Genomic DNA, 13,000 nt, shown 5'->3' with positions numbered 1-13,000 from the left:
GTTGAGAATTTAGGCGCAATATCTGTTGACTTTAGTTTTAAAAACCAGTGAAAATGGTAATTTAATTTAATTGGGTAATTTAAATAAAGCAATTGCTAACTGAGCACTTAAATATACAAATGATATAAATGTTACTTAAATCTCGTCTGAAATATCTGGCTTTAAAATTTAGTTATTTCTACAAACTAAACACCTTTCAAGTTTCGATCTTTCAAACATAATATACAAATGGCAATTGAGTTGAATCCTATTGGAATTGTAAGTTGTGTTAATATTTTTAATTTTCAATTTCTAGTGTGACAGAAGCTTAAGTAACAAGTGTAAAGTCTTCACTTGGTCAAGGAAAGCGTACATATATGGCTAGTTTTTCTATCTATAGGTAAAAAATTATGGTAATAAATTTTGAAACGTTTATTAATAATTTTACTTTATTAAAAGCAATAAAAATTAAATTAAAAAAAACCTTCATGATGAGCACAGTATTTTAAGTACCATTACTACCAATATTATCTTTGTTAGTGTTGTTTGCTTTTTATATAAAAAGATATTTTTTATTTTATAGGTATTTATATTTATTTAAAAATTATAAATTATTTGTATCATTTTACTGAATATATGCAGCAACATCTAAAAATATTATAAGAGTACTAAGGTTTAAAAAAACATGAAAATATTATGAGAGTACTCTAACCTTAATTATAAAAATATAATATAAATATTGTAACCTTAAAATTATAAAAATACAAAATAGCCTTAATTATAATCTTTTATAACCTTGATTATAAAAATACAAAATTATAATGTTGTAGTTAATTTAACTGTATATGAAGGCACACATTTACCTCTTTACCTGAGGCTAAAAAATATCTAGACATGGATGTGATAAAGATATATAACATTCCCATTAGTCTGAATATATTTATTTATCTATACAATTTTTCGCTATTCCACCTGGGCCATAGGATTTTTAAAAAGCCCTTTTGGATAACCCATAAAATCTGAAAATATTGAGATTTGGGGGGGGGGCGGGGGCCATTTCATTTTGTAGAATGAAGTATCTTTTATAAATGTCAAGTAATGTAATTTGTAAATTGTAATTTTTGTATATCTCTTTTTGGTACCTGAAATATTATTTTTAAAAATGTTGTGTTTCTTACATATAACTCCTTCATTTCTAAATTAGGTATCATTTTTAATACCAAAGATTTAGCAATTACAGCTGCATAATTTAGACTCAATTTTTTTTTCTTTTGATTTCTTATTTTAAAGGAGTATTGTCTACGATTATTAAATATTTATAAATAATTTAATTTAGGAGGGGCGGGGAAATCAGCTAACGTGATCTGAAATGCGAATATAAAAAGACAATGTCTCTGTTTGGCCCTATTTTTAAACCTTTCTAGATAATTTTGTTATCATATATATGCAATATTTTATTTTATTTCCATCATCTTCCCTTTTATTTATTTGATAAAAAGGTGTTACTATTTTTAATCTTTTATGATTGTTCAGATTTGTTTCTTACATTTGCAGTGTTCTCTGCTGTTGTGCTTGATTCCTGATTGCTTTTAAGCTGTGCCAAAATTGAAATTTTGTATTTCTGACACTTATATTTAAAGAATATAATCATTTATTTTTGCTGCCCACCAGCGGCCGAGCGGTAAAGTCGTTGAACACTGGTAGTTCGGTCTGAGGTTCAAATCCCGTGAACGGGCTGGCTGCATGGGCGTTTTCGTGGTTTCCCCTATGTGTAACGTGTATACGAGCCAGTTTCCCTTAGAAAGTCCTCCACAAAGGCATCCCTCCCCATAGGCATATAGCCCTAGTGTGCTTTGCCATAATTAAATACACCAACACACCACCATTTATTTTTGTTGCGTGTTTAGATTATATTGCTGTCATAATTGAAGGTTTTTGCTGATAATCCACCAGTTTCCCCTTTTACTGTTTAATTTTTTTAATCAGTGATACCTGAAAAACAAATTATTTATTTGAATAAAAAATTACGTCAATGAAAGAGCTTGAATTCTGTCTTAATTACACTGATTGTGTATAATATTATTATTTAGGTAAAGATTTTATATCTGATATTAAATCAGTTATCTGTGATTGAATAGTTATTTTATTAAATGCATAGCTGGGAGTCATATACAATATTAATGTTTTCAAGCTTATTATGGTTATACTAAGTGTCAATGAACGGTTATCATTTACAGAAATGTATAATAGAAAATATATTCTGAATGATGAAAGAAATTTAGGTATTCTCATAAATTACAAGGGCGTAATTAAAGAAAGTTCTACTTTATTTTAAAAATTTGAAAATTGTTCGTTCTCAAAAGTTGTGATGAAAGAGTCGCCTAGTTGCTTCATAATAAGTCAGAGCTGTGATGTAAATATTGAATATTTTGACAATAATGCATGATAAATTTTTAAATAATAAAATTATATTATATTTTCAACCATTATTAGTTTTCAATATACAGTGTATTTTTTTCCTTGCAATATAACATTACTTATCCGAATTTTTAAAAATTTATTAGCTTATATTCATTTATTGTTGATCAGACTATTTGATTGTGATTACGGATTATGTATAATTTGAAACTTACATCATGATGATTAAAAATGAGAAACATCCTTTATCAAATTATACTTGTGATTAAAATCAACACTAGCAAATAAAAGAGATTGTATAATGCTTGGTGCGAAATTAGGAATTGAGTGCAATGTCTCAAAAGAATTGATTTTTTTCTAATCAAAATGAGAAGGCTATTGGATGGTATATCAACTTGCAAGTCCATCAGAGTTTTGGAAACACGAGAGTCACCATGGAGAACCTAATGGTGGAGAGAGTGGACATTTGCCTTGTAGATCAGAATAGACCAGCTGGCATTGAGATAAAACTCTTCTCAGTAGCTCGGGCCCAAATCTTGTGGCAGTTCTATCCACAAGACTTGTTTTCTTAAGGCAACTAAATCCACCAAATTCACAGATGCGGTAGTGGTGTAGTAGAGCCACTGCGTCTGGAACTTGAATAGCTCGACTGCCTGAAATACAAATGATCAAGTTGAATTCATTAAATTTATCAATTTAACGGGATTTTAAAAATAAATAAAAATATCTATGAAAGAGATTTCAATCTTAGATGCAACTTCGTAAACGATATCTAGCTCGAATGGTATTTCTTATCTGCAGAGATATTCATAGCTTAGGTATGTTGAATTCATTTATATTTCATTTAACTGTATGCAGGACCCCTTCTCAAATAATAGGTTGGTTTCGATGGGTGTATCGTCAACCTTAAATGCAGCCAAGAATGCCTGGTCTAAAGAGAATTTGAAGGAAAAAAAAAAAAAAAAAAAAGAACTATTGTCTTACAACTGTTTGTTTCTAATGATACTGCATAGCATCTCAAAATGGGATGTTGAGGATAAAAGGACTTGGAACTAACATTGCATGCAATTATATTGTTACGTTTTTCTTTTATGACACCAGTTGTTACGTTATTTTCTTCCTTCACGTTCATATGGGGTTCTTGTGAATTTGGAGTGAATAACTACACTACTTCTTGATGAAGTATTGAAACACACTTTATTAGCCAGTATCATCAGCTCCAAAACACGTTTTTACAGTCGTCGATGAACTACTATAAACACGCTGACACAATCAGCGACACAGCCTCCAGGTTATCAGGCTATCACGATGGAGACAGCTTCACGGCAAAGCACTAGAGTACAGCTCCCGACTCTCCTTGGTCGTTCTCGGAACTTCACGTACTCTCGAGACTCTCCACGCTACAACTCATGATGCACTCCACGACAAACAGAGCACAGCTCCTGACTCTTCGGTTCAGTCGTTCCCAGAGCTCAACACGTTCTCTCGAAAAATGTATTAACCACGATACACTACGAGACTCTTTCGTTGCACTCGACGACCCACTCAGTACTCGCTGCCGGGTTGTCAACTCGATTGACTTGCTGGACGAGACAACAACTCGATACTAACTATCAGCTCGCTAGCCAAGGCACAGACTCGATACTAACTGCGGACTAGCAGGGTTTATATAGCTTTCGGCTTGTGTTCAAAAACATTCTGGGCTAAACCGGTAAGAATTCGTTCCAGAAGGTTCTCCATCTGTCCATGGTATATCGCCAATTTTGTCGCCAAATGGACGATTCCTCGCCAAATGTGACAACCCTGCCTTCCCTCGCCATTTTATGGCAACCCTAAAACTGCTTTGTGGGGAAGCTATCTCACCGCGCCTGTACATTTCGTAACAATATTTATAATGAAAGGCATAGAATGATGGAGCACTTTTTATTTCTGAAAATAGTGCCAAAAATTTTAATTGCTTTAAACTGAAATTATAAAATATGACTTTCTTTGTAGTATGCATTTGCTTAGTACCCTTTTGTATGGAATATTTTCCCAATATAAACTATTAAATTATAAAATTATTGTTTTTTTCTTTTCTCCGAAATAATTTATTACAAAAGTTATGAGACACTGTTTTATCAAATAATGAGAAAAAATTCTTAATTTTTTTTTTTTTTTTAACATGGCTTGTAACGTTTTGTATTGATTCAACTAAATTTTATTTTTTTTTCCTGGGCTCTTCACTAATTTCGCCTTATCAGTTTGTTGTTTTTATAAGATATTTTGCCTTCGAATTTTATGCTGTATTTCTCGCCACATACATTCGACAGAGTCTAAACTAGACACTAAGGACGCATTTTTCGGTCAGAATCACGTAGTCATTACAGTGTTGTTGTCTTGCTAGAATTTGGCATTATTTTGCAGGTTAAGCTTTCGTAACGATTTCATCGTAAAATATCAATATGTTTGTAAAAGTATGTATTTATTATAACATTAGTAAACATATACATACATCAGTAAACACAGTTAACGGCTTCAAAAACTGGATTGTACAGCCCTGTTTTGTAACTTCTCCGCTACCATTTTCTACTGCTGCGATAAGAAGCATACAGAATTATACTGTTTTACATTAACTTCAAATTTCGAAATTCATATTGGGTTATATTGAATCTAAAGCTATTTAAAACATATTATATTAAATCGTTTGACAAAGTATGATTAAACACGTCAACGTGAACTGTTTGCGCAGGCGATATTTGCGGTGGCGGAGAACTTTCGTTAAAACCGATATGTGCCGAATAACAAACATTTTAACATACGTAATTTTGTATTCACATTTAGATATCAAGGTGCAGATCTTTTACTTAAAACATGTTTTTTATATATTCATTACCTAATTTAGATTTTCTAGTAAATATATTTATGTAGAGTATTTAATATATATATTAGCTATTTTACTCAAAGCTACTAGCTAATTATTATATTCGCTATATACTATACATATATTTGGGATGTAAACTGATGAAAGTATCCGAAGCATTTGCTCAGGATTATCTTCAGCCAAAAATTGTTACTGTTGGAGTTGTATAAAAGGTTTCAAATTTTTGTTCAATACTTTTGCTCTCCTGGGATATTTTTTCAGAAAGTTTATACAAACTGTTAACGCACAAAACACTAATTCAGTATCTAAAAAAAACATTGTAAAATACGTACAAAAATGTTAAATTAATTATTCTTTGTCTTGAAAGTGTGGAGGGCAACGATTTGTAAAGCAATTTTAAAAATGAAATCTTAAGTTTTAAAGCTTTTATTTTGGAAAATAGGTTAGATTTTATTTTTATATATTTAAAATTGAGAATTTTAAGACTAATAATGCAATCCGTAATCTATGTTTTAAGCTTCATGGTCTAATTTTATTAACTGTATTCTGTGAATTGTTTTCATGTTAGTTTTAAGATATTGTGATATTTTGAGATGAATAAGTTTGCATGAGGTGCCTACTTTAGTTCTTATTTATAACCAGTTAACTCCGCCTAATCGCCCAACCTCCGGGACTTCGACGCTTACACTCTCATTTAGGACTCGGACTTAAGACGCACGCTGCTCAGAAGCTGCAATATGCCTATAAATTGCTTCAACTTATCTACAAGCTGAACAGCAGCTAAAGTTATTGCTGCTACACTGACCTGGTTTTCGCGGATAAAACTATCTCAAAGACTCACTCATGCCTTACGCAAGAATTAGTTTTTTCACTGATTCTCACATCGAAATTAATGCAAAAGCCTTCAAAAGCCATATAATTGCTATCTTCTCTACTCAGGATATCATCGCCTTTGAAGACTCACTCATGCTCACACGAGAATTAGTATTGTTGCTGGTTCTCACTTCGAAATAATGCCATGCTATGCCATCAAAAGCTATGTAATTGCTAACTGTTCTCCTCAGGATCCTAATCGCCCAGGAACCTGATGAAGAGTCTCTTGAACCTAAGTCTTTAGTTATTATTAATCCAAAGGGACAATTTGCTCAGAAGAACTATAATTTTCGTTATGGCATTTTTCGCTGATTCACTACAAGCGAAGTTTTACTTTTCAAATTGTTGCCACCAAATATTATCCCCTTGTATTATATTTAAAGAAATTAAATAATGAAGACTCTGCATAAATGTATGAATGTTTCTCGCATTGTGATAAAACAGCGGTACCTAGAACCATCCAATTTTGAATAACGTAATCCTCTTACGAATATGGGCATCTGGAAGCCCAAATTTGAAATTTGGAATTTGTTTTATTATGGATTTCATATTTGTAAACCTTTAACGAATTTTTGATTAACAAATTCAAGGATTTCAAAGTGAGCAATGGCAACATTCTACAGAAAAAATATTTAACATTTTTATCTCCAGCATGCGAGGCTATGTATCGAAAATTCTAAAGATATGCTATTTTAAAATTATTTCGCGATATTCCTGTTGACCTGAATTTTATGGTTAAGGGCGAAGAACATGATATTTAATAAATAAAGGTAACACGCAAAATGTAAAAAAAAAAAAAAAAAAAAAAACACGCCTTTTTGAACGTAATTTAAAATCTGAAACCTTTCAGATTTTTGTATTCCATTTTTTAGTGTTACTTTAGTTATTATTCCTAGCGTTAGCGGTGACTTCAGCATCTCAGTTAATGTGATTCAGAACCGCGAAGAAAAGCAAATGACGAAGAACAAAGAAAATAAAAGAGAAATAATAATTAGGTACTTTTAGTAAAAGGAAATATTCGAAAAAGAACTTTTAAGAATGCATTTTATTGAACCAAATAATACTTTGCTTCATTTTTTAATTGCAATTCTGAATTACTAAAAAAACTATTGTAACCTCGACACCGGTTGAGATTGTAAAACATATTAGAAACATTAAAAAAAAGGTAATAAAAATTTGCATATGTAAGTACGAAAATGAAAATAGCCGCCTAGACGATATAGTGGTTAGGGGAAGTAAGCAGCTGAGTTGGCTTCCGACCCAGTATAGATATATCCATATAATGGAGTGGTTAGGGGAGCCTACTGCGCTTCCGAAGGGCCCGGGTTTGAATTCCGGAGAAGGCATGGATGTTTGTAAATGTATAGTGTCTTTTGGGGCATGGGAGCACTCTAAATATATGGCGAGTCGAAAGTCCTGTCGTGTGGATTGATGGTAGAAGAAGAGGAGTGGGAGACTCGCGGACCACCCCTCTTGGGCGCTCTCCTTCATAATTGGAGTGGAAATAGAAGTCTAACCTCCTTGAAGCTCTGGCAACCATTTTTCCGTGAAATTCATGGACAACACAACAACAATAATAAAATGAAAATAAGTCGACATTTCTTTTTTAAATGATTACAGATGCACTCTGCTGATCAATATTTACATTTACGTGTAATATTTTCGAAAACGAGAGTAATCAAAAATAAAATGAGAGAGATCATTGAGGATTCGGAAACAAAATTAGTTCTCTCCGCGCTCTCGACGAGATTTAACATTAATATATCAAAAAAATTATTCAAGACAGATCATTGTGAACTGAAAACAAGGGGACAAGGGTTGAAAGTTGTCATGAACCTTGTACAGGATATAGGTACGTTAGTTGCTTATTTTAATTTAAAGTATTAATCTATTCGTAGAAAATCGGGGGGCTTACCAGTTAGATTAGAAACCAAAAATGTGTTACATTTCATACAACAGTAAGTACAGTAAATGTATCGAATGAAAAAGGTTTAACATTAATAATTTTGCATCATGTTTACACACAATTTAAAAATTTTGCTGAATTCAATTGAAAAAAAAAATAATAATAATAAAAGACAGAAACAGAAAGAGGATCATTTTTCCTGATAAATATTCTTAATACATATATAATAATATAATTACTGATCATAATATAATTACTGAAATGAGAATAATTTTATGCACAGTTGTCCCACACATACTGTGAATTGTCTGTAATATGTTTGCGAAAATGCATCTTACGTGCAGATATTGTTTGACGATTACTCTTAAATGTAAAAGTTGCTGTATGCGGGATCAGTTTCAAGAATATGTTCATTTAAAGATACAGAGTGCGGCAGCGTTCATAGCGTAATTTGACTTGCGTAGTACAATGACGTACTGCATGAATGTGCGCCAGCTCGTGCCGCATTCGTGTACTAATGAGCTGCCATTTCGAGTTTGACAGTATATGGATCGTTGGAGTGCACAGCATCGTGCCTTTGCTGTTGAAAGTTATTGTCGCGTTTACTTACTAGAACTTTACTTCCACGAACGCCCTCTGGCGAAAGAGACTAAAAGTAATCAGTTGAACGGCTGACGCGTCTAACGGATGTATAACGATAGACCGTCTCCGTATAAATTATGCTTGTAATCATTATAACTTGTAAATATTTTGTAGATATCTTTCATATGAATTAAATTTCTTAAAAAGTTTATAGCTGTGTTTCGAAGTGAATCGAAGTTCATCATAAAGACGGATACCTACAAGAAGGAAAAGCAGGCAGTTCAGGGCAGCCCTATTTAGAAGGTAAGTGAACTTTCACTTATCTATTTAATGATCAAAAAATTTTAATAGTGCATAGTTGATAAAATTTTTTAACATGGCGCCCGAACAGGGACTGCCAGTAACTGCTGTTTTCCTAACTATTGAAACTGTCTAAATTGATATCAGTTATATAGATAATACATAAGCATAAATAATTAGTGAATTGCTGATACTTGTTGAATTGTTGAATATTAAACAATGACGGAATTCATCGATACATTGAAAAGGAAACGCGGCCACATAAGGGCTGCCGTTACAAAATTAATTGGCCGAATCGAAACTGAATTACCAAAAACAGAAGTGAATGCAGAGGAACTAGAAATTTCCTTAGAACTCTTAAATGAAAAATCGAACGAGTTAAAACAAATAGATGCCGATATAGAAAAATTAATAGACATAAATTATCTTGACCAGGAATTAAACGGTGTTGACGAATATCGTGAAAGAATAACTACATTTAAATACAAAGATAACAAAAAATTGAAAGAAATTAATATAGAACAACAAAAATTTAATGTGTTACGAAGCACTGAACAGTTAAGTGAAAGTATTATAGAAAACGTTAAAATCGAAAGTCATAATGTGAAGCTTCCTAAACTTACGATTCCGAAGTTTTATGGCGAGAGCTGCGAATGGCTGACATTTTGGAACACTTTTTCATCAGCCATACATCAAAATAAAACGCTTGACGCTATAAGCAAATTTAATTATTTGAAATCCTTTTTGGGAGGCACTGCTTATAACACCATTGACGGTTTCGATTTAACCGAAGAAAATTACAAAACTTCAGTTAAACTCCTCACAGAAAGATTTGGAAATAAAGATGTACTGATCAACGCCCATATAGATAAATTACTGAAAATAAGACATCTAAAGGATTCTAATGACATTCAAAATTTCCGTAAGTTATTCAATTATATACAGAAACATATTCGATGTCTTGAATCATTAAATATGACCTCAGAAACATATGGAGCTTTATTAACACCTATTTTGCTTAAAACATTGCCCCCAGATTTGGTTTTGGAGTATAATAAAACAGTTCGGAAATCAAATTACGATTTGAGTCACCTAGTGGAATTTCTTTCTGAGCAATTAGTTGCGCGGGAACGTACATTCCAGACGGTCCAGCCAAAGGCGGCGCCGCAAAAGCATAACAAACTGAGTGAAACCAGACCTATTGCGAAACACACAGCTTCGGAGTTGACGAACGCAAGTTTGCGGGGAGGAAAAACATCATGTGTTTTCTGCGACTCTTCTGATCACGAGTCTATAACGTGTAAACAAGCATCTTTATGGCCTACTGAGAAAAAAAGGGAGAAATGCAAAGCGAAATTAATATGTTATCGCTGTTTACACCCACGGCATCTTAGTTTTAATTGCACTTCTAGAATAAGGTGTGAATTATGTAAACAACGACATGCCACTATAATGTGTTTTAAAAACGAAAACGGAGAAATTAAGGAAGAACAAATTGAAAATAAGGCCTTAACGAATAATTCATCCTATGAAAGCGTAATCTTGCAAACTTTAATTGTCAATGTTTACGGAGATGGTGAAAGCAATTTTATACGAATAATTCTGGATACCGGAAGTAGCAGATCATATATCAGCACATTTCTTGCGGAGAAATTAAAACTAAAATCTTTAGGTCAGGAAAGTGTGACTCATGGGCTTTTTGGAGGAATAGAAAAAAGGGAAAATCACAACAAGTATCTGATTAAGTTAAATAATCCAGAAACAGGATTCACATGCGAAATGGAAGTTTTCAGCCAAAAAACCATATGCTCACATATTCCAAAATTGGAGGATAGGGAATGCTTAAAGAAACTTAGAGGTTACAAAATTTTTCCCAGTGATGTAACTAATGAGAATTCTTGTTTATTTGAAAAACACCCTAACAAAATACACATGCTTGTAGGAGCAGATTATGCCGGTAAACTCTTTACAGGGGAAATAATACACGTAACGGAGAGTTTAGTAGCGATGAATACACACCTTGGTTGGACAATATTAGGGAGAACAAAGGTAAAGGGAAAGAATTTTAATGAAATTCTTTTATCACTACACATTAGTGACAGAAAAATTTGTGACTTGTGGTCTCTTGATTCTATCGGAATAACTGAACCAGCTCTTTCGCAAACAAAACAAGAAATAGAAAAGGCTACAGAAAATTATTTCATCCGTACTTTAGAAAGAGATGACGCTGGAAGATATCAGGTATCACTTCCATGGCTTCAAATTCATCCTGAGTTGCCAGATAATAGAATCCTTGCAGAAAAGCGTCTGAAGTCTTGCGTGAGAACCCTTCAGACTAAGAATTCCTTGGAAGCCTACGAAACTGTTTTAAAGGATTGGGTAGAAGAGGGAATAATTGAACCTATCGATATTTCGGAAGCAGAAAAGATCAAAGGGCATTATCTGCCACATAGAGCCGTGTTTCGGGAAAATTCGACTACCAAAATTCGACCAGTGTTCGACGCATCTGCAAAGGAGAAAAATTCGGTTTCTCTGAACGACTGCCTGGAAAAGGGTCCTAATTATCTTGAATTGATCCCCAAACTTTTGACGAAATTTCGAGAGGGAAAGTATGGAGTAATTTCGGATATAAAAAGAGCATTTCTTCAGATAGGTGTGAACCCAGCGGATCGAGATTTTCTCCGGTTCCTATGGTGGGAGAAAGGACAGCCTGAAAAACTGACTATATATCGGCACCGAAGGGTTGTATTCGGCGTAAACGCCAGCCCCTTTTTACTCGCTGCCACGATTAACTACCATTTGGAAAATGTACCAAAACATCATCAGGAAATAGCTTCAAAGCTAAAGAAAGCCATGTATGTGGATAACTGCGTAGCGAGCGTGGAATCAATTGAAGAATTAAACTCATTTATTAAAGGATCTAGAGAAATAATGGCTACTGCAAAATTTGACCTAAGAGGTTGGAAACATAATAGACTTAAAAATGAAACTTCAATTCTAAACCTTTCTGATAAAGATTATGAAGATGTTGTGTCAGTATTGGGATTGAAATGGGACTTGTTTGACGATACTTTGTCTTGTCACGTAAAACATGAAGAAAACCCTGTATCGAGCAAAAGATCTGTTCTTTCCGAATTGAGTAAAATCTTTGACCCAATTGGGTTTATACTAGTCCAGTTACTCTCATGCCTAAACTGATTCTGCAAGAGTGCTGGAAACAGAAAATTAACTGGGATACTAATCTGCCGAATGATCTAGCAAGGAAATTTTTCACATGGTCATCTCAGTTAAAATATTTGAAAGACATCAAAATTCCTAGATTGCTTCCCAAAATAGACGAAAGTACCACTCTGCATGTATTTTCGGACGCAAGCAAGGACGCGTATGCGACCTGCATTTTTCTTAGACACAGCGGTGAGAGTGGAGTCACTTGTCAATTGATACAATCTAAAGCAAGAGTTGCTTCCCTAAAAGCACTCACCATACCTCGACTAGAGATACTCGCTTGCACTATTGGAGCCAGGCTCTCTCATACAATAAGAGAAGACTTGAAACTAAAAGAGGTTCCAGTATTTTACTGGACGGATTCCACAAATGCTCTCTTTTGGATAAAACAGAAAGAGAATTGGTCCACTTTTGTAGCCAATCGAGTAAATGAGATTCGAAAATTGAGTAACCCAGATCACTGGCATCACATTCCCGGAAAGTTTAATCCTTCGGATTTGCCATCACGCGGTTGCTCTGCAAAAGAATTGAGGAAATCCGAATGGTGGAAACGACCAGATTGGATTTATCGACCTCCAGAAGAGTGGCCTATTGCAGATGGAGAACATCCTGACTTCGATATAGTAAATGGAGAGAGAAAACGAACTGTGGTTTCAGCCAGCAATAACACGAATACAGATAAATTTAAACTTTTTGACAATATTTCAAAATTCGAAAAGATCATAAAGGTCGTATCTTGGATCTTTAGATTCATTAAAAATGCTACAACACCACCATCTGAAAGAACTCATGGGAGAATTTCAGTCGAAGAATTAAAAGGAGCTGAAACAGTGGTTTTCCGACTCATCCAACGA

General features: G+C 33.6%; 1 protein-coding gene across 3 annotated transcripts in view; it reads right to left on the bottom strand.

Annotated features, from left to right (window-relative positions):
• Window positions 1-2,622: 2,622 nt before the first annotated feature.
• Window positions 2,623-13,000, bottom strand: part of LOC118193420 (beta-1,4-galactosyltransferase galt-1-like) — a 67,772-nt gene continuing 57,394 nt past the window's right edge. For all 3 annotated transcript variants that reach the window (XM_035364506.2, XM_035364507.2, XM_035364508.2), the window contains exon 4: window positions 2,623-3,050. In XM_035364506.2, the coding sequence (XP_035220397.1) occupies window positions 2,827-3,050 (224 nt within the window). In that variant the 3' untranslated portion in view covers window positions 2,623-2,826. The remainder of the gene's footprint in view (window positions 3,051-13,000) is intronic.

This window comes from Stegodyphus dumicola, chromosome 9, assembly GCF_044657685.1.
Source record: "Stegodyphus dumicola isolate Sdum_Otavi_A_Nest chromosome 9, ASM4465768v1".
NCBI lineage: Eukaryota > Metazoa > Arthropoda > Arachnida > Araneae > Eresidae > Stegodyphus > Stegodyphus dumicola.
Note: the sequence above shows the minus strand (reverse complement) of the source record. Positions and strands in the feature narration are given on the sequence as shown.